Source organism: Paralichthys olivaceus, chromosome 2 (genome assembly GCF_024713975.1).
Source record: "Paralichthys olivaceus isolate ysfri-2021 chromosome 2, ASM2471397v2, whole genome shotgun sequence".
Taxonomy (NCBI): Eukaryota; Metazoa; Chordata; class Actinopteri; order Pleuronectiformes; family Paralichthyidae; genus Paralichthys; species Paralichthys olivaceus.
This window is the reverse complement of record NC_091094.1, coordinates 15227814-15252686: the sequence shown is the minus strand read 5'-3', so window position 1 is coordinate 15252686 and position 24873 is coordinate 15227814. Positions and strand designations below refer to the sequence as shown.

The window sequence follows — 24873 nt, the reverse complement described above, 5'->3', positions numbered from 1 at the left end:
CAAGTCTCAAGGAAGCTGCATACAGGCTGTTAAACATATTGATCATCTACTACTGCGCCTTAACAAGTCAAAGATGTGCAGAGAGACAGATGGCTCATAGCTGCACCGCAGGGACAGAGATGTCAGTCTGAGTGTGCACAAATGATGGAGCTGACATATTTACATTGCGTCCCCGCCCATAGGGCGTGGAAATGAGTCTCCTCTCCAAAACTATTTCACCGTGGAGGCAGGGACACTGAGGCATCATCATCCCCATCGATGGCCCGACCACAGGGCGAGTAACACATCGACATTAACAGTAACGTCCAGTCATACAGCTGATCACAGCACAGATCCAGACAGGATCGAGACATGATGTGAAGGAGCCGCCGACACACAGACATGCTGCGGCTTCACTGCAATGGAGGAGCAGACGGTGGACCGGACTGGAAACCATTAGCCGCCTTGTGAGGATCAACGCTGCCGCTGGCTGAAATAACGAGTGAGTCTGAGGGGGTTTAATGTGACTTTCACCGAGAGGAGACAGAGCTGTCTGTCTGTGTTAGCATCTGTCCAACGCACCGCCATTAGCAGGAGCTAGGATTGATTCTGTGTAAGGCTGAAAACGGAGCCTCCGCCTCATCAGTGTGTGAGCTGCCAAAGCTCCAGTGCAGCCTGATCGGCCCCTTTCACCAATAATACATGTTAACAAGTTAGCATTACAGCTTCTCCCACAGGAGGGGTGTGTAATGTGAGGGGATAGCTAACGTTAACGGATCATAATAGCAGACGACACGCAGAATGATAAAAATATAAAATCATAAAGTCTTAAACTGTCTTCGCCATAATGAAATATGATTTATACGTGCGGAGAGGATGAAGGAAAAAAGTTGTTTTTATATCCTCTAATGGAGCAGCCATTTCTCCTAATGAGCGTCACGCCTCCAGAGGGGGCGCCACTCCGCATATTCAACAAGCTAACAAGCTATCAGAAAAGTTGGGCTACATCCACAGAGCGGGAGCGTGTTATTCAAACCAGCCCGGACACAGGCACCAAACCACGGCCTGAGGCAGGTTTAAAATGGCGTCGGAAACATCCGGGTGGCGGTGAGAGAGGAGCTGGTGGCGAGAAGAAGTTGGGGGGTCTTTGTGAGCAGAGGGTCCTCAGATCACACTGTGGCATTTCTATTCAGCCCGCAGAGCCTTAGCAGCTGTTGCTAAGCTACCACCACGAGAGACAGTGTGGAGGAGAGACAACAGTGGTCAACAGCATGAGTCACATTCATACTGTGACATGATACAGCAGGACCCCTTTAAAGCTCCAGGTGAAACGATCTATTGGCAGAAATTGAATAGAAAATAATCCTAGTGATGTTTTCACGATTGTGTTTCATCTAAATTGTACAAATTGTGGTTTTCTTCACCCTAGAATGGGCCTTTTATTTTGAAATACTTTATATGTACATCTGGAGCGGGTCCTCTCTATGGAGTCTGCCATAAGAACCTTTTTGAGTTTTTATGACAACTGAAGAACAGGTTCATGTTTGGACGGGGAGGGGGAGGAGAGGGATATTCCGCTGCAACATGCAACTTTACCACTAGATGTCACTAAATTCTACACACTGAACCTTTAACGCACATGTTAAGACAAGTTTATCTGAGCAATAATTTTAGGTTTACATTGGGACGTTGATGTACCATCACAATTTCACTGGGACACACAAATAAATCAGAGTCAATTAATGGCTATTTTTCTCTTGTATGAGAAATCTGAAACATTCTAATTAGCTTGCTTACAAAAACATTAAATAATAGTTTAGTTAATAATGTTACACATAGATTTTAATCCATGGTGAAGACGTCTCTGATTCGCTTTGAAATACTTTGGGTGGATCCCGAAGTTAAAATGCATTATTGTGTATAAGACTCAAACGAGTGTGTTTCATTATTAGCTAGAAAGGCACTCGGCGGAGCTCAAACCTCCGCCAAGGCCCAACAGTCACCTTATGATACCACATTTTAATTAACTAGATTCAGATTCGAGTTTTGATATGCACCACATTTCACATACTCATAAATATCAATCCCTTTAACAAGGCTGATTGTTTTTATCATCGATGAATTATTCTCTTGGAAAACTGAAAATGTTGAGACAGTTTTATAATGTATCTCACAAATTAAACGGGTTATTCCTTTGGTCATACCCCACATCCTCTCAAATTTTATGGAAATTAGTTGAGTGGTTTTTGCGTAATCATGTAATAGACCAAACAAACAAATACTGCCAAAAACAACCTCCCTGGTGGAGTTAAAATATAAAATTATATTTATAGAAAATCCCTGTTTTTCTACAGGATCACATTGACACACGGTGTCCAGCTCCACAGTTAAATAAGTGTGCTGCATCAATACTAAGATACCTAAATGTCTGTGCAACATTCTGTGAATTTTCAGACAGTTGTGCGTGATGAAAATTACAATTAGAACAGAAAACTGTGGGAAACTTTTCAGCAGGCCAGGCTCTCAGATTCCACGTTATGTTGAGGTATGCACAGTCTGCTCGAAGATGTGGAGACTCCATCAGATGGCTGCTTGGAATCTGAAATCAGCTGGCAGCTTTCACACTGACTCTCTCAGCAGCAGAATCCACCTCAATCGGTTGTGGATGATGTACAGCTCATGTACGTCACCTTATCTCAGTCTGGGAAATATTTTCAATTGTTATGTGGTTTATAGCTGCAGAGATAGTTATTATTCATAGTACGACTTGTTTTTTATTTCCTTTAGAGATGTTTTCGTCATGAGGACCCAGTGTCTGCAGCAAAATAATAAACGTGTACAAATGCAATTTTTTTCAAAGAGTAAAGGAGAAAACGAACATGTCAGAAAGATTCTTCTGCAGGAATTCACTGTTACTGATGAATCACTACACTACACTGACTTTGGTTCAGGCTGTTGGTTAGATTCAGAGGGTTTATTTGACCTGTAGCAGTCTGGAAATGATTAAGATTTCTTTTCGAATGAGCAGCTGTGAGCCACACAAAGTGTTTTGTGTACTGAAAGCAGCCTGACTGCAAAGAGCCATTTGGAGAGCAGTAGCATCTTTTCTTCTTCACCATCTTCCTCCCAAAACCAGCAGAGTCTGTCAGACAGCTTTGTTATTCTTCCTCCATGTCAGAGCAGAGGGATCTTTCTGATTGCAAACACTGAATTCTGCTGTGTTGTTCTGACTCTGTTTGTCAGAGCTGTTGCTGCAAATAATCAAATAAGTTTGATAAAAAAAATGTCCCAGTGAAATTTAGTATTAAAGGTGAAGCCTAACAAGATAATTATCATAGAGATAGGCTCTCTAATCTGAAAAGTGAAACTCTTGCATGTCTAGTATAGGGTTATCATGCGAGTTTGAGCAGATGGCCAGAAAGTTACGTCTCATTTTATTCTAATTTTTTAAACATCTCTGCTCAGATTACATAGAAGTTCACAAGAAGTTTGTGAAGATGTGCAAATAGGGGTTACAGTTCAGCAATAAAATGCAAAACAATATTACTATTTTCCAGGTCCATAGAGACACAGCAGAGTCCAGTCTGCTGAAGCCTTAGTCTAGTCAAGATGTGTGTGTGTGTGGGTGGATTTTGTGAAACGGTCATGCTTATTGACCCCTTCACTGACAGATTCAGTTCATATGAGAGTGCCGGGGTGGAGCAAACATGAGTGTTTGGGTTCTTGCACTGACATGACAGCAATGTGGGTTTGTGTGTTCCCAGAGGAGTGGACACAGTGGTTTCTACAGCAGAGCTGTGAGAGTGACTGACCCCTCAACACTTCTCCCCTGGGTGATGTATAACCTCTACTTCATATAATCCTCAAGTTCATCAATGATCAGTAAACCCAAAACACAATATCCTGACACAGTGGCGATGAAGATGTGTTAGACGTGACACAAATTACTTTTTTCCTTCTTTAGGGTTTTACAATAACAGCCATGCCACCCCCTGCCGACATCGTGAAGGTGGCTATTGAATGGCCGGGTGCTAATGCTCAGCTCATAGAGATGGACCAGGTCTGTATTTGTGTAGAATATAACATGAAATAAAACTGCTGTACTACATCATCAATGACTATGTCATTTTACATCTTTGTTTTTTTTCTGTTTGCAGAAAAGACCTTTGTCCTCAATAATACGAGAAGTATGTGATGGGTAAGCATTGATCCTTCATATCCTTACATTTTACTGATGATTTTTTTTTTCAGGTTGTCCCGTCATACGTACGTCCCATTAAGACGCTTGGGAATTTCCTAACATTTGGTACAAATATTCACTTCAACTAAAGGATGCACTGATTAGATTTTGGTGGTACAAGATGATATGTCTAGAACAAAAACAAGGAATCCTTTTGCACAAACATTAACTTGGACTCAAGGATTAACTCACTTGATTTAGTAGCCGAAGATCAAAGGTCATGGTCACAGTGGCTTCACAAAGTATCTCTATGTTTTTTGGAATGTTATATCTTAATGTGACATAATAGGATGTCCTGTTGGGAATTTCATCACATCTGGCACAATTCACTTGGACCCACTGATAAATTGATTAGATTTCAGTGGTCAAAGGTCAACGTCACGGTGGGCTCAAAAGATTAGTTTTTGGTCTCTTGAATGTGATATCTCTGGGTGAGAGAGTTTCTTCAACTTTTGATCGGCTGTCACTTGGACACAAGATAAAGTGATCATGTTTGAGTTGTCAAAGGACACAGTGACATTTATATGATTCTGCATACCACAGAGCTGTAGTTGTATCATTATCTTTTATATTTCTGTTCAATCACCAAATGACTGAATATTGGTAAAATCTTCAACGTGTCTTGGCCTTTGGTTTTATTTAGATTGAACTAAAAAGGCAATCATTTAGGTTATTATTATTATGACAAAAGGTGCATTTGTTAATTATGCATAGCTCCTATAAATTAAATTGAGGACTTGAGTTGAAAACTGATGTGGAGCCACTGAAAACCACAAACTTCAGTGGAGCATAGCTAATAAAATGAAATCAATATAACGTGTTTGACTTGTGTGTCTTCTTCATTATTGCGGGAAAAACTGTATCACGACTTCAGGTAACTGTGATAGCACCAGCTCATCTGCTCTGTCGAGTTTTGTGGGTGGAGATATGTCCTCTCCTGATGACTCTTGAAACGGAAAAATCTTTGCACTTCACTGTTAAACACCCACTGAATAATTCTCCTCCGCAATCTCTCTCTGTGTAAGTACGACTGCTGCAGGGAGGAGGCTGACTCTCAGCAACCTTTTGTTCATGTGTACTATGCTGCATTTTAACACTGCTGCATTATGGTCCTCTGAGTTTGTGGTAGATACACTCAAACTGAGTTATACCTTTTCTCTCTGTGTTTGTCCTCAGCTGGTCTTTGTCAGGCGCAGAGCAGTTTGCCCTGCGTTATGCCGATGGCCCTCAGCTTTATATCACTGAGCAGGTAAGCTCCACTGTTTTCTCTCTAAACTTCTGTTGATAACTTTGTAAATCACTGTTGATCTTGTACATAAATTCCTCCTCTATTACCTTTTTAGAGCCGTGGTGAAATCAAAAACGGGACCATCCTTCGATTAGCCATTTCTCCTGTGAGTGACACTCCTTCATAGTCCTGTTCAGTTTCGAACAATTTGTTCTGTAATTAATATTGTGTAGTAACTATACAAGGATTGCACACATCAAATTCTACATTTGTGCAGGTCTGTGAAAGATTTTTGAAACTCTAAAATGTGACCTTGTAAGTTTCCTTTTAAGATGCACTGTGTGAGGGAAATCTTTCAGGGTGATGGAATGAAGTTTTCTGGAGTCTGATGATGTCGTAAGCAAAGTTGTTTACTCTAAATACCTGATGCATCAGAGTGTCCAGGCAGATGAGCCGTACAGAAAGTTAACAGTTGTATTGCCACCACTAAATCTGAGCTGTCCTTGCAAAAAAAAGTAAAATAATCACCAAGTCACAGTGGTTGTATACCATTAATCTTCGTGTGGGGCTACTCCTTAACAAAAGAATCGTGTGACTTGATCTAATTTTTCTTGGCTGGTAGCTGCATCCTCTGATACTTACTTCCTCTTTAAATGCACAAATACATCAACTAACCTGTTCTAAGTGCTTTTGACCTGAGGCACAGCATTAAAAACATCATTCATTGGTAAATTCATCATGGATGTGATGTTTCATTTTTTTTATCTGGCTAACAGGCGCGTGCTGCTCGTCAGCTCTTGGAGAGGATCCAGTCCCACGGCATCGACGCACGCCTCGAGGCTCTGAAAGAGCTCGCCAAGCTGTCTGCAGATCCAACCTTTGCTGCAGAGTTCATCAACATGGAAGGCATCGGGACACTTGCACGTCTTGTCGAGAGTGGCACCCAGTGAGCACAGTTTCTGATTTGTGATTACAGTGTGATATTTATTCAGTCTGGAAACTAAACTTCCAATTATGTTGTTGTTACATCTGTCACAAGTTTGCATAATTTTACATGAAGTTATAATGAATTTAGAAGGTGAGTTTATATGAACAGTCAATAACTGTCCTTCACTTCCTTCAGCTTCGGTGAAATGCTGGCCTTCACTCTCACTGCCTTTCTGGAGCTAATGGATCATGGCATTGTGTCCTGGGACCTCATCTCTCTCTCCTTCATCAAACAGGTACCTGCTCCAACAATAGAGTCATTCATCTGACTCATTCGACTTTCACAGAGACCTTGCTGGAGAAATCTCCTTTGTTAAAAGTTACAAGGTCTTTTATTCCTTTTTACTCACATGTTTTTATTTACTTATTTTACTTTTGTCCTGCGTGACGGAAATGACTGGGTCCTTTCTTGACCGCTATATAATTTTTTTTTCTTTAGGAAAAGAGATTTTCATCTTTAACTTTTTGACTTTTAAGGATTACGTAAACTTACACAAGGTTAACACAAACACTGAATGAGCTCAGAGTCGGACTTTTGACATTCACTCAGTTATGTCTATGTTGCATCTTCTCTTCCTCTAATTCAGATTGCGGGTTATGTGAACCAGCCAATGGTGGATGTGTCCATCCTTCAGCGTTCTCTGGCAATCCTGGAGAGCATGGTCCTCAACAGCCACAGCCTCTACCACCGAGTGGCCCAGGAGATCACCGTGGGACAACTCATCGGGCACCTGCAAGTGTGAGCACACACACATGCACAGGGGCTCTCCGCACTCTGTTATGGGGGCTGAGGAGAGAATGTGGTTGTCTGGGGCGACCTAAGAAATAAGATTTAATAAAAGATGTTGTAATATGCTCATGGCATTATTTAAAGGGTGTGTTCTGGATTTTTAGATGAACCCAATCTATTTTTATTCTCTTGTCACAAAATCCACTGAAAAGACCAAAACCAACCAGAAAGTCAAACAGTATGAATCTGTAGTTTTCAGCAGATGTTTCTCAAATGCACTTGCGCAGGACTATTTTCAGCTGTGGATTAATACACATTTTGTGTTCTAGTGAGCGTTTAAAGCAGCAAGACAATAAATGCACGCAATAATCATAATGATTGAATATGTCACCTGGGATCATGTCAGTGTCTCACTGAACATAAACTCTGATAATAAACTATTAGGTTTCTGTTAGTTAGACATTGTTTGTTAGTATGATCAATTGATTGTTAGATTTGGTCTTTTTTGTGGTAATAAAGACATTTCGAATGACATTTTATTATATGTAAGAGGGGTGTCTAACAATCCTGCACTCACCTCAGAAATATTCATGGACTGATAATTAAGATGGACGGGGTGTCTCCACTTCCATCCTGAGTACAGGTGCCGCCATTTTGCGCTTTCGACATCATTTGGAGCAGTAGTGATCATGGTTTGGACCCAGAGTATCAAATTCCTGCTGATACATGCAATTGATCAGTTTCAGCTGACAATCATGTTTCACCCCATTTTTAAATAACGTTTTCGATGAACTAATAACTTACTGGAAAAATGAACATTTAACTACCTAAAATGACACAAACCATCTGTAAGAAATTATATTTGTTTTACTTTGACTTTTTACTTTAGTCCATGTCCCATCAATTAACATGGACTAGGCAGGATAAAGATGTTCTGGATGTCATCTCGGCCATCTTCATATACAGTCTATGGCAGTAGTTACAGTGAGAGAGTAAAAATAAGTGGGATGTAGCGTAGCTGTCTGTGGAGATTTGTGGAGCACGATGCTTCTAACTGGTTGTTATGATGCTGGATGATCCTTTAGGTCGAACCAGGAGATCCAGACATACGCCATCGCTCTCATCAACGCTCTTTTCCTGAAGGCACCAGAGGACAGACGACAGGTCAGTGAACAGTAGTCACAGAGAAAATGACTGAATACACATAATAGGAATACTAATAATGTTCAATCTGCGCATTACATTAAAAAACCCATGCATAATCATTCTAAATTTAGTCATAGTCGTCATATCTTCTTTCGATACCAGAGAGTGGCCTCACCCTGGCTGCTCATGTTTGCAGCAGTAGGTCAGTTAAGGCTAATCTCATGGGTAGATGTCTGTCTGCCAGCTGACATGTTGTGGATTCTGTCTGACAGTCATTGCTGTAATGACAAACTCTCTCTAAGTAGAACTCACCTTCCTTTTAGGTTTGTACATTTGTTTTGCTGTAGATATGTTAGAATAGTTCACAGCAGCCCTCCAGCCATGACTGAATGAGTGTCATAAGCCATATACAGACATGAATGCTGGCAAATGTCCAGAAAATTGGGTCAGGACATTTTCTGGAGTTTGCCTTTCACATATGAAGACAGCAGCAGGAGCTTGTTTGCGCCAAACATGTTCAAAACAACAAGAAAATGTCCAGAACATTTAGATGGTCTCACTCTCACACGTTTTATAAGGGGGCTGGCAGGAAAAGTTCCAGAAAACATAAAGCAGCTACAGTAGCCTATATACAGAAAGAGTTCAGAGGGGATCCATTAATTCTGTTAAACAATTCAGATACATCTAATTAAAAAAAAAAGATTAGTAACCTAACGTTGAATGGTGCAAGTCTATATTCACATTAATATCGCAATTATCCTTCATCTTGATAAAAGAGATACAAAAACAAACAAACAGTTTTTCTGAATCTGAAATATCTTTGAAACACAAGACAAATGTACAAAAACTAAAGGAGTGAGTGCCTTTTGAAATCTATCACTGATCACTAATGTCCCATCTCCCTGAGCTGTGCTCACTTTTATCCCAGCTCACATAGTGCACTAACATACTGCAGTGCCTCATCCTGTTTCATGCTGTTTTGTCCCTGTGTGTGTCAGTGTGTGTTTCTAAAAGATGTTATATTTCATCTGAATATCAATAGAGGATTTGTCTTTAATTTTTTGTCTCAACAACCACTCAACTTCAAACTCTGTGTGTGTATTACTGATGAAACGTGAAGGTGCTGTATTGACTTTACGTTTTTTTGGATGAGCTGTTAATCCTCCACAGACAGTTAATCCAAACTGTACTTGGTGTTACCATGGTAACCATGTTTTCACTCACTTTAGAGACAAGCCATTTATGATTTCACTGACGATCGGTATTGTGTTTTGCTCATTCGAGTCTTACTTTATAAGGAGACTTAAAAGAACAAACTTCTCTATTACTACTTTAAAATTAAATAATAAAGTAGATTGATATTATGCAGAGTGTGTACAACAACTCTATTTATATATGTTTCCTGTGTTGCATATCATATCCAGCTCCAGCGTCTTTATCGAGCCCCTCGGTAGTGATCACTTTCATACTTGCAAATGTCACAAGTGGATGAGATAGTCATGTGTTGCATGTCATTCTGATTCACTGTGACAGTTGTTTTGGCTTCAGTAACTGTCAACCACCATTTGACATTAAATTTAGGGCAAATTAGGATGTAAAAATATTTCTTATCCATAATTTTAAAAAATGATCGAACAAGAACACTTTTCATGTTGCGGTTATTGACCACTGGAGGGGGATCTGAGTCAGTTCTAGTGAGTTAAATACAGCACATACTGTCTGGCTTAGTTGAGTCAGTTTACAGCTGTTAAATACTTCTCACAAAATAAGTCTGCAAGTCTTGCAGCAATGTATAATTAATTAATTTATTTATTTATTAGCCTTTATTTTACCAGGTTGGTTCCATTGAGATTAATGCAATCTTTTACAAGGGAGACAAAAGCAGCAGTATCACAGTTTAAACAGTGAAAGTATTTGATTTGATTTCATGAAACCACATTTAAATTCACTAGATCCAGATTTTCATTTTAATTTACAGAAAAACTTCACAGTCACATAAATATTAGTAGTAATATTAGTCCCTCAAACATTTTTTTTTTCGTCAAGCTGCAGGAATAATTATGGAAAATGCTGAAAAATGCTCTGCTCTCTGATCTGGATTCTTTACCAAAACTTAATGGGTTTCTTTTCCAGTTCTGTCCAAACTTAGGGAACAACAAACTGCAAACAGCTGTTAGGTTGTCTCTCCACTTTTGTGTCTTTTTTAATATCCCCAACCTATCAGAGGCCTTTACCAGAATATGTTTTCATTATCCAGTTTCACTTTACCTGACATCTGCCAACCTGATTTCCTGTAATATGAAGCTGGTTATCAACAGTCCTAGCAAATGCTGGCTTTTCTTATCCAGAAGCAGTTCATGTGTTTTGAGCCTGAAGTTACTCCATAGTCGAGGCCCCATGGCTCAATGATTATCATCTCTGGGACCCCGCAGTGACTGTCATGCATCAGTATTGATATAAAGATCACCTTCTCCTCTGAGGGCTGTTTAAAGCATGTGAGGTTTTATTCGACATAGTGCTGTTCTATGTCCGTATTCTGTTGCATGCTGTGCCAGTGATGTATCCCTGTATCTCATGGTCCGTGTTTCCATTACTGTTACTCCCATGTCCCTCCTCCCTCCCTTCAACCCGTAGGAGGAGTATACTAACCCACTGGAGCAGCACCTCACTGTGAGTACACATCCCGCAGCATCTCATACCGTCCTCTCCGCCCCACAGCCCTTCTCCTCCCTCACTCTCTCCTGGTGTTTCTGAGTCATGAACAGCCTCTGCGTAATCCATGCAAATTGAGAAAGAACCATAGCTTGCTGCAGCAGCAGACAGACTGTGTTGACGTATTGAAGTTAGACCGTGTTGCCATGTATTAGGCAGGGAGCAAAGAGTTCAAACTAGAAATACAAATAAATAGCTTCAGGATGTTGCTCGATTCCAGTAATCGTTTTAAATTCCCATTTTCTGTTGGTATATTTGAAGTGAGGTCTTCCCACTTTTCTGCTCCTTCCTTCCTTCCTGCTCTTTCTGACCTGTGTGTTGGATTATTGTATCTCTTACTCTCAGGAAATGGCGAGCACTTTGGCCCAGAAACACTTGCGATCCATCATCCTCAACGTGAGTATAAAGTGAATGCTCTGCTCGACTGGCTGTTAAGCTTCCAGACAGATGTGAAATACACAGGAGTGAATTTGAAGCTCTTGGAGACTGTTTTGAATCAAGTCATTGCAAAAAAACTTTATAAAAATACAGAATATTTCTCTTCAGTCTTCTTTGAGACTCTCTGTTGGGTTTTGTGGTCATTTGAGGTCTGAAAGTTTCAGCCCTGAGACAAAGCAGTTCAGAAAGCGATAAAGCTGTACTCACTTGGGGAGCTGTGACACAAAACCAGCAAATTTGATATGGCATGAAGTCCATGAAGTGGAACAGAGTCTGCTCTGAAAATAATTCCTTTTGGCACCAACTCATCTGGATGTGGCTGCAAATATTAGTGAGGAAGACGCTGCAGTCCTGAGTCCCAGAGCCAGGAAACCTTCCTGCAGCACTGCACGCTCTGACGTACGATTTAATGAGACCTGGTTAACTGCTGGGTGCTCCCACTGTCTCTGTTATCACCTGTGTAAAGGCAGAATTTCAAAAATCACTTCAAATGTTCTTGACAGACGATTGCACATGCTCTTCAGCTTGTTAAAGGACAATCGATCAGGCTTTTCATTTTACGTCCTAGGGATGGATTTGTTTTTGTCCTCTATGATTTATTCATTGGTTGTTGGTGCACAAATTTCAACCTATGTAGAGATTTCGCTCCTTACTAAAGTTCTTCTTTTCCAGCATGTTATAAGAGGAAATCGACCAATTAAGGCGGAAATGGCACACCAGCTGTATGTGCTGCAGGTGTTGACCTTTAACCTTTTGGAAGAGAGAATGATGACCAAAATGGATCCTAATGACCAGGTAAAGATTTTTTTAAAGTTTCTTAATGTTTTTCTGCTGTTCAATTCAAACAACTGTATGTCGATATTATGTCCTCTTGTTTTGCCTCAGACCCAGAGAGATATCATATTTGAGCTGCGTAGGATTGCCTTTGATGGGGAAAATGACCCCACTGGCACAGAGAAGAGAAAGGCCATGTACACCAAGGACTACAAGATGCTGGGTTTCACTGTGAGTCTTCAGATCTCAATTTCTTCTCTTTGGGGAGAGAAAGTAGAAATATAAATAGATTATGTTTTTGAACTGCTTCATTGTCTCCTCCTCATATTTTTTCTTTGTTAAGAACCATGTGAACCCAGCGATGGATTTCACCCAGACTCCTCCAGGGATGCTGGCTCTGGACAACATGCTGTACCTGGCCAAAGTTCACCAGGACACGTACATCAGGGTTAGTTTTGGCCTTGGGCATCACTTCTCACAGCTCACAAAGGCGTTGAAGTCAACCACACCTAACTTGTCTCCTCACTCATGACAGATTGTCTTGGAGAACAGTAGCCGAGAGGACAAGCACGAATGTCCCTTTGGCCGGTGTGCCATCGAACTCACTCGAATGTTGTGCGAGATACTCCAGGTTGGAGAGTTACGTAAGTAGAAGTGTGTAACAGTAGATGTAACTCGTGTACTTTTATCGAACAGTTGTCTCGAAATGGGATAAACACTAGTGTCCTAAGTGTAAAGAAACAAACCACATAACTGCATTGTTCACTGATCGATTTCCTGGCCAGGAAACACTCTCTGACCTTGTTTTGTTTGTCTCCTTCTATACTGTAAGGCACAATGCCAAAAAATAATCTTTAAAATATGATGAAGGATGCTTCTTTCACTCTTCTTTCGCACAATTATTTCATTTTACAATGTAAATCTTTTCTTTTCTTAGCTAATGAGGGCTGCAACGACTACCACCCCATGTTCTTTACCCATGACCGTGCGTGGGAGGAGTTCTTCTGTGTCTGCATTCAGCTGCTAAATAAAACCTGGAAGGAGATGAGGGCCACAGCTGAGGACTTCAACAAGGTGTGGGATTAAAGAACTCACAATTGTCTTTAAGATATTCATATTTATATACATGTTTACATTTCCAGCATAACCTTCATTGTATGCTTGGGTGTCAACTCAAACATCACAGATATATCGCACAGTGTCTTCGGAAAGTATTCAGACCCCTTCAGAGTAGTAGTTCAAATTGTGTTCAAGTGTATCCGTGTTTGCATTAATTTTCCTTCAGTTGTGTGAGAACTTGACTGGAGTCGAATATTGAATTGTCAGAGTGGACTAAGACCATCAAAGCAATAGTTCACCAAAAAATGAATTCACTCACCTACTCACCACTATGCTAATGAAGGGGTGGATGAAGTGTTTGAGTCCACAAAACACTTTTGGAGTTTCAGGTGTAACAGCGTTGTAGCCAAATCCAATACAATTGAAGTAACTGGTGACCACTTCAAACATAAAAAAACAACAGAAAAAAATCTTAAACTGCCTCCATAATGATCCTGTGGTGTCATCCAAGTGTCCATAAGCCCTGACATTCAAATTCGACTTGAAACGGCGCTTACTCCATGTTTTTAGCCTAAATGTCCACTGTTATCCTCCTGCCTGGAGGCGCTTTCACGTTCGTGCCCCTTGGGCGAGAGCTATGAGGCGAGAGCTTGTGCTGCGCTGTTCACCCCCTCAATCGGCATAGTGGTGAGTAAATAATGTATGAGTACTGAGTGAATTTTTCCTTTTCCCTTAATATTAACATTTTAAATATTGATATCTTTCGATAGGCAAAGATTTCTAGTTTCTAAATGTGGAAAATAGGAGTTCTGTGAATTATAACTCAAGATCCTTCATGGTTCAAAAATATTGCAAGCAGATCGGAAAATGTTACCAATCATGATTTTTCCTCAATCATTCTTGTGTGCTTCTGTGCATGTTAACCGTGACCAGGTGATGCAGGTGGTGCGTGAGCAGATCACCAGAGCTCTGGCCATGAAGCCGTCATCTTTAGACCAGCTGAAGAATAAACTGAGAGGCCTCAACTATTCAGAGATCCTGCGTCTGCGGCAGTCAGAGAGAATGAGCCAGGATGACTTCCAGTCTCCACCTATCATGTACGTCTGTGTCCACAACACAATCTGTGATTTAACTGTTATATTCTTAAACTCTTTGTTTCTATCATCCCTGGACATTCACAGCAGTGTACTTTAGCTAAATGGTCACAGTATTGCATCATTAGCAACAGATTGCTGCTCAAATCCACACTCAGCTCTATAAGAGTAATCGTAGATAGTATAGTATCGTACACATGTGTGTGCGTTTGTCTGTGTTGTTGAAGCTGTGTTTGTGTCACAGCGAGCTGCGGGAGAGAATTCAGCCCGAGATCTTAGAGCTCATCAAGCAGCAGCGATTCAACCGACTGTGTGAGGGAAGCTGCTTTCGTAAGCTGGGGAACCGCCGAAGGCAAGGTATTCACACGCCATCAATACCGTCACTCACTCAGCATGTTACTGCTGCTGTTGATTATCACCTAAGCATTGTATTCACTGTCTCTACTGTAGAGAAGTTTTGGTTCTGCAGACTCTCTCTGAATCACAAAGTGCTCCACTACGGGGACCTGGATGAGTCTCCTCAGGGTGAAGTGCCTTTTGAACTCCTCAGTGACAAAAGTAAGACACATTTAAACCCTTTTTTATGGCTTCATCTTCCTGAAACAAACCTTTTATAACACACAATGTGAAACTGTCCTTAACAGACCATGCATTAATTCTGTCTTTTGGATTCCTCATAGTCCCTGTATCAGATATCAAGTCGGTGGTAACTGGGAAAGACTGCCCTCATATGAAAGAAAAAAGTGCTCTCAAACAAAACAAGGTAGTATTATTTTTACAGTTTTTTGTTTCTTGTCATTTGCGTTGTTCTCTCAATTTTCCTGTGACCCAGTGTAAATACAATGTGTTGTCTGACTCTCAGGAGGTGCTGGAGTTAGCCTTCTCTGTCCTCTACGATCCCGATGAGACGCTCAATTTTGTTGCACCAAACAAGTATGAGGTAAGCTCTGCAACACTGAGGCTTAAAGCTGCACTACTCCGTGTTGTTGTGATGTTTTCACACGGGTGCCTTTTTAGTCTGTTAAAATCAAACTGCCCTTTCCCCCTTGGTGTGATTTGTTTGGGTAGTTGGACAGAAGTTGAGATACTCATTAACTGATTCCGATTTGAGCAAATTAACTTTAAGTGTGTAAATGATGATACGAACAATAGATTCAATATGTTGAATTGGAAAAGAGCTTGACAATATTATCCCCTGACTCTTTGGTTCCACTTAGCACTATGGACCATTTTTTTAGTGTGATGTCTTTCAGCTATTTTGGTTTTCCAGCTCACAGTTTCACCGTCAAAAAGCCCTCAGAACACCACTTGCTCAGCAACAGTTCACAATGTTAGCAACTACCTAAACATAGCGGAGTAAAGAGACTGTGAATATTGGATCATTCATCAAGGGGCCATAAAAACCTGTCAATGATATAATTGCTGCTGTCTGATTTCTATTTATAAATTAATAATCGTTTGTTTATATGTATAACAGATATGTGAAGTGTTGTGTTGCCAGTTTGTTCTGCTGCCTCCCATTGGCCAGGCTGATCAGCTTTATCTATAATTGCTTGGATTTATTAGTATTACACCAAAAAACAATGGCCCCATACACACATGGTATTAACATGTGGCTTTTGTGATCCAACCTGGATCCGGATCTCTCAGGACGGATGTTAGTACCAGGTGTGCACAATATCTTCTCAGTCTGATCCAAATGTTTTGACACAAATCAACTAACGGACTGACACACAAGGTATCCCCTATATACTGTAGCATGCAACACCTGTTGTGACAAAGAGTTCTTCATCCTTAATGTGTGTGTGTATTGCGTTGTGTTTTTTGGAGCAGTACTGCATCTGGACCGACGGCCTGTGTGCACTGCTGGGCAGAGAGATGGGCAGCGACCTCACACGCAGTGACCTGGACACTCTTATCAGCATGGAAATGAAGCTCCGCCTCCTTGACCTTGAGAACATCACAATCCCAGAAGCCCCTCCCCCTGTCCCGAAGGAGCCTAGCTCGTACAACTTCACCTACAACTACAGCTGAGATGTGTGTGTGTGTGTGTGTGTGTGTGTGTGGGGGAGTGTGTGCGCGAGTATGCATTTGCTCTGCATGTGTCTGTTTGTTCAGGATGAGAATTCTCTCTCTTTTCACAAGTTTACCTGCAAGTATTTGGGCCAGAAAATGCTACTTTCGAATTTTACTTTTCACAACATTGGAGCCTTCTCTACTTGATGCCCTATGGTTCATCATGTTGAAGAAATTTGTTTATAACTTCAGAGGGAGGTCAGGGTACTTTTACAGAGAAGTTCTCCTAGAGCTGGTAGAGATTTAGTGATTGAATCTTATTTATCAGTCCAGTCTCCAGAAAACATCTTGATTTGTATTCTCTGCTCTCAACTACTTAAAGGTGTAAACCTGCATGCAAAGTGGAAAAAACACTTTGCCTGATGGTGAATGTAGATTAAAAATCTGCAAATCAGACATTATTCAATTATATTTAGGTAAATAATTTGAAATTATTCAAATGTTGGCGTATTTGGTCTCCTTATTAGTAAGATATTAAGCTACCATTAAATACTGCATTCACTTTAATTCTGTCTGCTCCTACACATGAAGGAAGGACACAGAAATGTCACACAGTAGAAATGTGTTTCGAGTTTATACACTCAGAGTCCTGCACCAGGTCACTTCAGTCTCTCTTCAGTAAGAGACACCGCTAATGTCCCAGTACACATGTTTCTGGATAAATGAGTTCAACCCTCTGTTCCTCATTGTGCTGCTTTCTGATGGTTCAACAAGACAAATCAAAAACTAAAAATGTATCAGAGAAGAAGTGAAAGAAGCAGTGAAAGTGCAAGGATAATCCGTTGTTCACATTCTGTGACAGAAGAGTGTAGGACCACTAATGATTATTTTAATGATACACTGATATACAGATGAATTTATCTTATACAGATTGATGTATCCTTTTCTCTTTTAAATCTAGAAACTTTTAATCAAACTAAAAAATTTTTTTATTAATCTAATGATAGATTGAATCTAAATAATCGTGGAAAGATTTTAATCACTTTCCCCACGGCCCAATTTGACATAGTGAAAGAACTTGTTTCATTTTAAAGCCCAAAGATCTTCAGTGCGCTGTCATGAAATATAAAGAAAACTGGAACAGTCATATATGAGAAGCTGAAACCAGTGAAATTTAGAATTCTTTTTAAATTTGAATTATTTAAAAAATTAAAATAAACAATATTTGCAACAATTTAACTTGACCATTATAAGTGATGCTGATGCATACTCTCGTCATTACAGTTTGACTGTAAACTACATTTGAGGCTCCAGACTAGATTTAACTCTCTGCACTAAAACATTGTGTGGAGAGGTCCAGCAACATGCGACTGTAGTTTTGAATGTTAAATGCTGTAGGGGAAAAGAACAGGCATTGAGATGAGACACTCAGGAGAGAGCAAGTTACCTCTTTTGGGTTTTCACAGAAAACTTGTCCATAGTCTTTAAATGGATCATAGAGAAAGTTGAGAAGTTTCATTTTGTTTAGTTACGTCACAGTTTTTTCACACATTGGCAATAAAGAAACAACTAATACATGAAAACTGCTTCACATTCTTACCGACAGAGCTTTTAATTGTCTCCTGATCAACTGATCAGTTAACTGACTAATACATATTCACTATTAACTAAATACAGGAACTGTTGTAGCGTCTGTTTCCTTAATCATACTGCTTCACTTTGTTTTACTCACTTCTCTGCTCAGAGTAATAAACCTTTTCATAACACGTCAATATATCCCACTGAAATGAAACTATCCACGTAGGTGAAGACTTATGAAGATGCTCGTGCTTACCACACGTGTGTGTTTTGTGCGTGTGTGTATGTGTGTGGATTTTGAGATTTTATGTCACTTGTGTTAAGAGATGTAAGAAATAAACGTATTATTCTATGATGGAAGTCAGGATCAAAGCTCTGACATCCAACACATCAAAAATCATGACACATAAGAACCTTTCCTGTCAAATCAGTCACTGCATTGCCTTATCAAACACTCACTAGATATTTTGCGTGTCATTCTCATTAATAAGCAGTATATGAATGGTTTACTGTAAAACACAAAATAACACAATATAATGCAGTTGTAGCCAATAGCAGGAGAATATTAAGCATTTATAAATAACTTTTGAAACATGTATTGATATACATATATTAACACTGTTGTATTAACAAATAATGAACATTTGATAACACAGTATATATCAGTTTACAACATGTGTTATTTATTGGTGTGTGTGTATATACATATATATATATATATATATATATATATATATATATATATATATATATATATACATATATACATATATGTATATATATCTCAGCAGGAATAAAACTAATGAAAAGATTTAGTTACATAATGTTACAAGAATGTTATACTGAGATGTCATTCATGTACAGTTTGATTTATATGTGCTACAACTACAAGATAGTGTGCTGTAAACCATTTATTCATTGCTTATACGCTTGCTAAAGTGTTATCATATTGGGAAAGATAATGTAGAGTTCAGTGGTATCTTTCTGCTGTACTGTGGTTTTGTTTAAAGCAAACTTACTTTTACATTCCAAGAGTGTTTGACGCCTCTGGTGTTTGAATTAATCAGCATTCTCGAGGCACAATTTTAGACTTTTTATCGCACTGTGCGCAGGCAGAGCAGAATTAAAGGGACTAAGCAGCAGCTCTGTTGGCCTCTTTTAGTCAGAGCCAGATTTACTGCCCTCAAATGAATGAAAGCTGGTCAAAAACAGCAGAGTGACGAGGCCGTGGGCATCAGGAACACTTAGTATGGCTCATATGAGCAGTCAGAGTTGTGTACTTAGTATACAAGGGTCTCAATTACAGTTTTAAAGCTTGATGTCATTTTTTTATTCCCAGTTTTATTGGTTCTAAACTTTCTGCGTATTTCATTCACGTCACTTAATGTCCTGTCAACTTACTGTGGTACTAAACACTGCTGTCATTTGTTAATGCAGAATAGAAGTATATTTTTGTAAGTGATTGTACGATCTAATCAGCTGTGAAGAGGATGGGTATTGAGCTTACGTGACACTTTGCATCAGCATGTACGGACCATTCAGCATGCACGTTACTGTGGAAGAACATTTCACACTGGAAGTAAAGTTTTGTATAAATTAGTTTAAGTATCGATCACATTTTCAAACCACAATCACCTCATGTCATTTAGGGACGACGCCCACTCCAGCACCTAATGATGATGTCAGTGTTAATGTAAAGATTAAACATGGAAGTTACTGTTTGTGAAAAAGGAATATGTTTGATTTGTTGATTTCAATTTGTTTCCTTTTAGATTTTTCGACTGCTTAATAAGATTGCTTTTTATTCCAGCGCGTCAGTGAACCTTTTGTCTGCTCTCTGAAAATAAAAAACGCAGCTGAAATATATCAAGAAAATTCAGCAAAGTTTCCAGTGTGGAAAGAGTTGTTGCATCGGACGTGATAGTATGACTTGAAGTTTTCGCATCTTGTACTCTTTTACATGACTTGCTAAAATATTTATTTACACTTGCTAGTGACAGTTCAGAATGACATGTTGTTAGTTGGGAAATAACAACATCAAATATGGTATACATATAGATAATTGTATGTATATACAGTATTGTGTTGCCTTATTGAAAGAGATGTATTATGTTTTGTGTGAATAAATACAAAGTCTAACTAGTGGTCAAAGTTCATTTTTATTAGCATATCTATATATGCACCTTTTGAATTAAGGGCTCCATCTGTAATTGAAGGTTTATTCAAAAAAAGAACAGAAGCGAAGAGTAAATTTAGATGATAATTCAGCATTTGTGTTTCTCAAGGCAAATAAGTGAACCTGAACCATTGGTGTAAGAAGTGTTTAGATCTTTTGATTAGGTAAAAACAGATTTAGAAGTATTTCATCACAAGTACAAGATAAGTATTTCAGAAGCATAGAGTTAACTACAGTGGCCCTGAAGTGCAAAATACAATGTCAAATCACAAAACACGACAAATAATAAACATCACAACAAAACACGTTTAGTCAGCCTTTCCTTCCTGCTTAATAGACGGACAACTCATCCATCCAATCAGCGATGACCCTTGTCGACTATAGGTAATTGTTTTATTAAGTCGCCTGTAATTTCAGCTGTACAATTTTGTATAAAATTTCCTGATGTGTACCTGATGTGTTTAAAGTGCTTGGATATTTTAGAGACAACATTTTTCTAATTTGTTCTTCATTCTAAATCAGTTTTCAAGCTCAGCTGAAGTTTTGAGGCATCATCAGTAGTCAGATAATTTAGTGGCATCTCTCTGTGTAACAACTCTTTACAACTTTAAATGCACAAAAAGGAAATATAACATGTGACTGATCCTTGAGAGTCATCTCTTTACAAGAATGGCAGATACATTTTTCGATCACTAGAGAGAGATGTGTTATAATATTGTTATAAATGTGAGTATAATATTAAGACCACCTTAAAAAAATGTAAACCTCTGCTTTGTCCTGACTAGCGTCTGCTCAGTTCCAGATCTTATCCAGCAGGGGGACACACTTGTGTTTAATGATCAGGAGTCAGACATCCTGAGCTTTTATTCGACTCATTTCTACAGTGGAGAAACAGCAGCTGCATACAGATAAGAAGGAGCTGTTGCTGCAGATGATCAGTAATATGAGATTTATATGATGGGAGTTTGATTTAAAGTCTGTCATCGCTCGCTCTATGTTTAGTACAGTTCACTGATGTGATCCACAGCTGGATAATGATCCTTATCTCAGCCAAGGAGGTTATGTTTTGTTATGTCCATTGTAAAAAGAAGGTTACACAAAAACAACTAAATAGATTTCCACAAAACCCATAGGAGCCCATAGGATTGTACTCGGATCCTGATCAGGGGGCAGATATAGGAATTATTTTCCAACTATACTTTAATATTGCCTGATTTTTTTCAACATTTGGACTTAAGCGTGCTACTGAGTGCCATTGCCGTTTTTTAGTTTAATCTCAACTCAGTTTGTGATAAGAAAACAGATGTGAAACGGTATGATTGTATAAATTAAAAAGATTTTATTGTTCATTTATTGTTAATAGCTGAAAATAGAATTTAACACAGTCACTTCTGGATCACCTTTATGCTGAAAAAGGATGTTGGGATGTTAGGCGGCTAATCTGGATAAGTATACTGTATGCATATATGAACAAGCCAGTTCAATGGACTAAGAGCAAAGCAAAAGGGTTGTTGACATCAATCACTTTGATTTACAAAGTCCAGAATAAGCAGGGACTTCACTCAGAGTATTGTCTGCCTGGTTCAGTCTGTGGAACATGTACAGAGGAAACATTAAAAACACCCTGGAGGTCTGAGCAGTTCTTCTCTGTAAAATATCTGTCTGGTATCTTGAGTTGGTTTTCTTCCGTTTCAATCCAGTGATCATCAGCTGCTCAGACTCATTTGTTCCTGTGTTCACTGCAGGAGTGTGATTGTCCAGTATTATTTCCGGCGAGGGTTTCGGCCTTCTTTACAATAACACGGAAACAATGTCAATATATACTTTATATAAAATAAATACAAATCTCTGTCCGCCTTTCTCTGATTGCTGACTCCTTCCTTCTAGCTGTTATTTACATTGACAGTTTGTGCGTCTGTGTGTGTGTGTGTGTCAGTGTTTTTGTCAGTGTTTTACTCCATGTTGAAATCTACATGATCTCAGCAGTCCTCATGTAAAAGCAGTTTCTCACTCTGCTTTAGCTGATGTCCGTTGTGATTGATGATCGGAGCCTTGGGACTTTTGATTTCCAGTAGAAGGGTATCGTGGATCTCTTTAGCCCCCGCCTTGGGCAGAGTGTCCCAGCTCTGACCTGCCAGCAGCAGCAGTATGAGTGTGAGCAGCAGAAGTGTCACGGCTGTGGAGGTCAGCTCCGGGCTGAGCTGCAGGCTGGGCTTGGGCTCTGGGATGTCCTTCGTCTTGAAGGAGGCACACTGAGGCTTACTGCTCTCTCTCAACCTCCTGTTGGCATGCTTGACATCGTCGATGGTCCCTAAATGCAGGCACACGCGATAAAATGTCTTTGCCTGCAGGTGGGTCAGATTGAAACTCTGTGTGCCAGCCAGGATGCGTGTGGTGTATATAGGCGTTTGGGTGTTTGAGTATATGGCTTGCCAGGAAAGGCGAGTCGAAGGGAGGTTGCGTCTTCTCTGCCAGGACAGTATAGCATAATATTGTCCGACCTCCGTCGCCTCCAACTTCGCATCCAGTCTTAATGATTGAAATCCATTCAGGTTAGCAGACTTGCCCCCTTTTCTGTTCTTTTTTCTGCTGTGCACTCCCACAGTAACACTGCGTGTATCTGCCCCTAGCACATTCTCAGCAACACAGGTATATAATCCGGCCTCACTGGGAGTGACCTTGTTGATCTCCAGCGTTCCCTCAGGAAGTAGCTGGTAGTGTTTGGAGGGGTTACAGGCAGTATCATTTTTAGCATGACTAGAGGAGGATGTGTGGTTGAGTTCCTTAGTAGGTGTCAGCCTGGGGCAGGGAGCCGGAGATTGTAAACCTTTGGTTGTGAGTCCGGGTGCAGGACTAAGTCTCAGCCCAGAGGGAGTCACCCAGTATATTTCAGGCTGTGGATCTGCAAGACCTCTGCAGTGCAAAACCAGTTTGCCTCCCTCTCTTACTCCCACATAGGATGGGAGGGAGCTGGCGGGGATAATGGGGAGGCAAAAGGCCGACATCTCCCTAGAAGACACCTCTCTCACTCTGCGAGCTCTGAGCTCTGGTGGTTCAGAGCACAAGGTGGCCTGTGGTTGGATGAAACGCACCATGCGAGCTGTTCCTGTATCTGTTTGTGTGTCTTTCTCTGTGTGAGGGTGCAAGGCCGCCCAGTGAAACAGGCAGTCACATCGTAGTGGGTTGGAGTGGAGGCTGACCTCCTGCAGACTAGGCAGAGAGACCATGATGTGCTGGTGCAGAGCGCTGAGAGAGTTGGAGTTAAGCATGAGACTCTCCAGCCTGCTTAGCTGGAGGAAAGCCTGTGGGTGAATGTAGGACAGACGAGGGTTGTTGGTGATCTCCAGCTTGGTGAGCTCTGGAAGATTCTCCAGAGCGGCTTTTTCAATAGAAACAAGATCGTCCATGTTGTTCAGGCCGAGCTCCTTCAGGTGGACCATGTCTTGGAAATCTCCTGTCTCAATCAGTTTGATGCGGTTCTTGTTGAGGTCGAGGAACTTCAGTCCTGGGACTCTCCTCAGCGCCTGTGTGGGGACCTTGGTCAACAAGTTATCATAGAAGGAGAGGCTCTCCAAGCCATCCAGCCCTTCCAACGCTTCCTCAGCCAGGCCTCTCAGACCCATCCCCCCAAGCACAAGACTCCGGAGGGATTTTAGAGCCAGGAAGCCTTTCTCAGGAAGAGCCTCCACTGGGTTTCCCCCTAGCATGAGAACTTCCAAGTGGGGCAAAGCCCTGAACCACCAAGGGTCGATGGTGGTGATCCTGTTGTTGTTGATATGAAGACGCAGTAGAGAGTCAAGACCAATGAAGGCTCCAGGGGCGATTGAGTATAAGTTATTGTGGCTGAGAAAGAGTTCCTGCAGAGCTGGCAGTGAGGAGAAAGACGACTCAGGGAGGTGACTGAGGTGGTTTTCCTCCAGGTGAAGAGAGAGCAGAGAGGGCAGAGAGGAGCCCTGAGTTATTGTCCTGACACGGCTGAAGCGATTCTGGGAAAGGTCAAGGTCGGTGAGGTTGGGGAGCCCATGCAGCGCCTCGGTGTCAAGCTCAGACAGCAGGTTGCTCTGCAGGCGCAGGGTGTGCGTGTTCGGGGGTATAGGCAAAGGGAGCGTGGTCAACAGCAGGTCGTTGCAGTCCACAGTAGGAGCTTCATGGTAAACCGAGTCAGGGGAGAACCATGGCTTTATCTGGCACACACACCGCACCGGGCACGAGACGTGCCATGGCAGCGTGTGAGGTAGTGAGCCCACAACAGCGGGCACACACACGCCAACTAACACACACAGGAGACACTGTGACTGTAGAAGTGCTAAAGTGGGCCTCATAATCCTCACTGTTTCACAGAAGCTGATGCAGACAGGGTGAGGATGAGTTTGTTATGAGGAACTGAGATGAATCATTTGGACCAGGATTGTTTGGGAAGCTGTGTGATTAAAGTTGTGTGAGCAAACTGCAAAAGATGCGATGAAGTGTAATCAATCATTAAATGGAAGTCTATTAAAGAGGGATTGTTAACAGCACTCAGAAATAATGTGTCTTCCCTCTACTACACCAAGAATGTTTTTATGTGTTGCAGTGATCAGGGGATGCACGACGGCTGTAGCTCAATAACGGCCTTTGTTGTCACACCATCGATCTCACATCCTGGCTCCAGGTGCAGGACTCACAGCTCGCAGCGTGACAGCTCACTGTTCTGTCAGAGAAAAAAGGCGAGAACGA

At 40.8% G+C, this 24873-nt stretch overlaps 2 protein-coding genes across 5 annotated transcripts; one reads left to right on the top strand and one right to left on the bottom strand.

Annotated features, from left to right (window-relative positions):
- The first annotated feature begins 200 nt into the window (after positions 1-200).
- On the top strand, positions 201-20120 carry elmo2 (engulfment and cell motility 2). 4 transcript variants are annotated; one of them, XM_020086926.2, is made up of 23 exons: positions 201-481; positions 3744-3812; positions 3944-4039; positions 4137-4177; positions 5396-5468; positions 5563-5613; positions 6224-6393; positions 6571-6670; positions 7022-7173; positions 8250-8328; positions 10945-10980; positions 11368-11418; positions 12133-12255; positions 12346-12465; positions 12578-12682; positions 12770-12878; positions 13172-13308; positions 14227-14390; positions 14632-14744; positions 14838-14945; positions 15068-15150; positions 15250-15327; positions 16221-20120. In XM_020086926.2, exons 3-23 carry the CDS (start codon positions 3962-3964, stop codon positions 16419-16421), a joined length of 2172 nt encoding a protein of 723 aa, XP_019942485.1. In that variant the 5' UTR covers positions 201-481; positions 3744-3812; positions 3944-3961; the 3' UTR covers positions 16422-20120. The 4 variants fall into 4 exon arrangements, with proteins under 4 accessions (XP_019942485.1, XP_019942487.1, XP_019942489.1 ...); XM_020086928.2 differs by having other exon boundaries at positions 7022-7167; positions 16221-17622; XM_020086930.2 differs by lacking the exon at positions 10945-10980 and having other exon boundaries at positions 7022-7167.
- A 1882-nt stretch (positions 20121-22002) lies between these two features.
- On the bottom strand, positions 22003-24618 carry lrrn2 (leucine rich repeat neuronal 2). Its single transcript, XM_020086925.2, has one exon. It carries the CDS (start codon positions 24477-24479, stop codon positions 22137-22139), a length of 2343 nt encoding a protein of 780 aa, XP_019942484.2. The 5' UTR covers positions 24480-24618; the 3' UTR covers positions 22003-22136.
- Positions 24619-24873: the final 255 nt, after the last annotated feature.

Excerpts from the sequence above, each read along its gene's own strand:
- elmo2 (XM_020086926.2), top strand. The coding sequence starts at position 3,962 with ATGCCACCCCCTGCCGACATCGTGAAGGTGGCTATTGAATGGCCGGGT. Across the intron at positions 4,040-4,136 it reads AGCTCATAGAGATGGACCAG|AAAAGACCTTTGTCCTCAAT; the intron begins GTCTGTATTTGT and ends TTCTGTTTGCAG. Across the intron at positions 6,671-7,021 it reads CTCTCTCCTTCATCAAACAG|ATTGCGGGTTATGTGAACCA; the intron begins GTACCTGCTCCA and ends CCTCTAATTCAG.
- lrrn2 (XM_020086925.2), bottom strand. The coding sequence starts at position 24,479 with ATGAGGCCCACTTTAGCACTTCTACAGTCACAGTGTCTCCTGTGTGTG.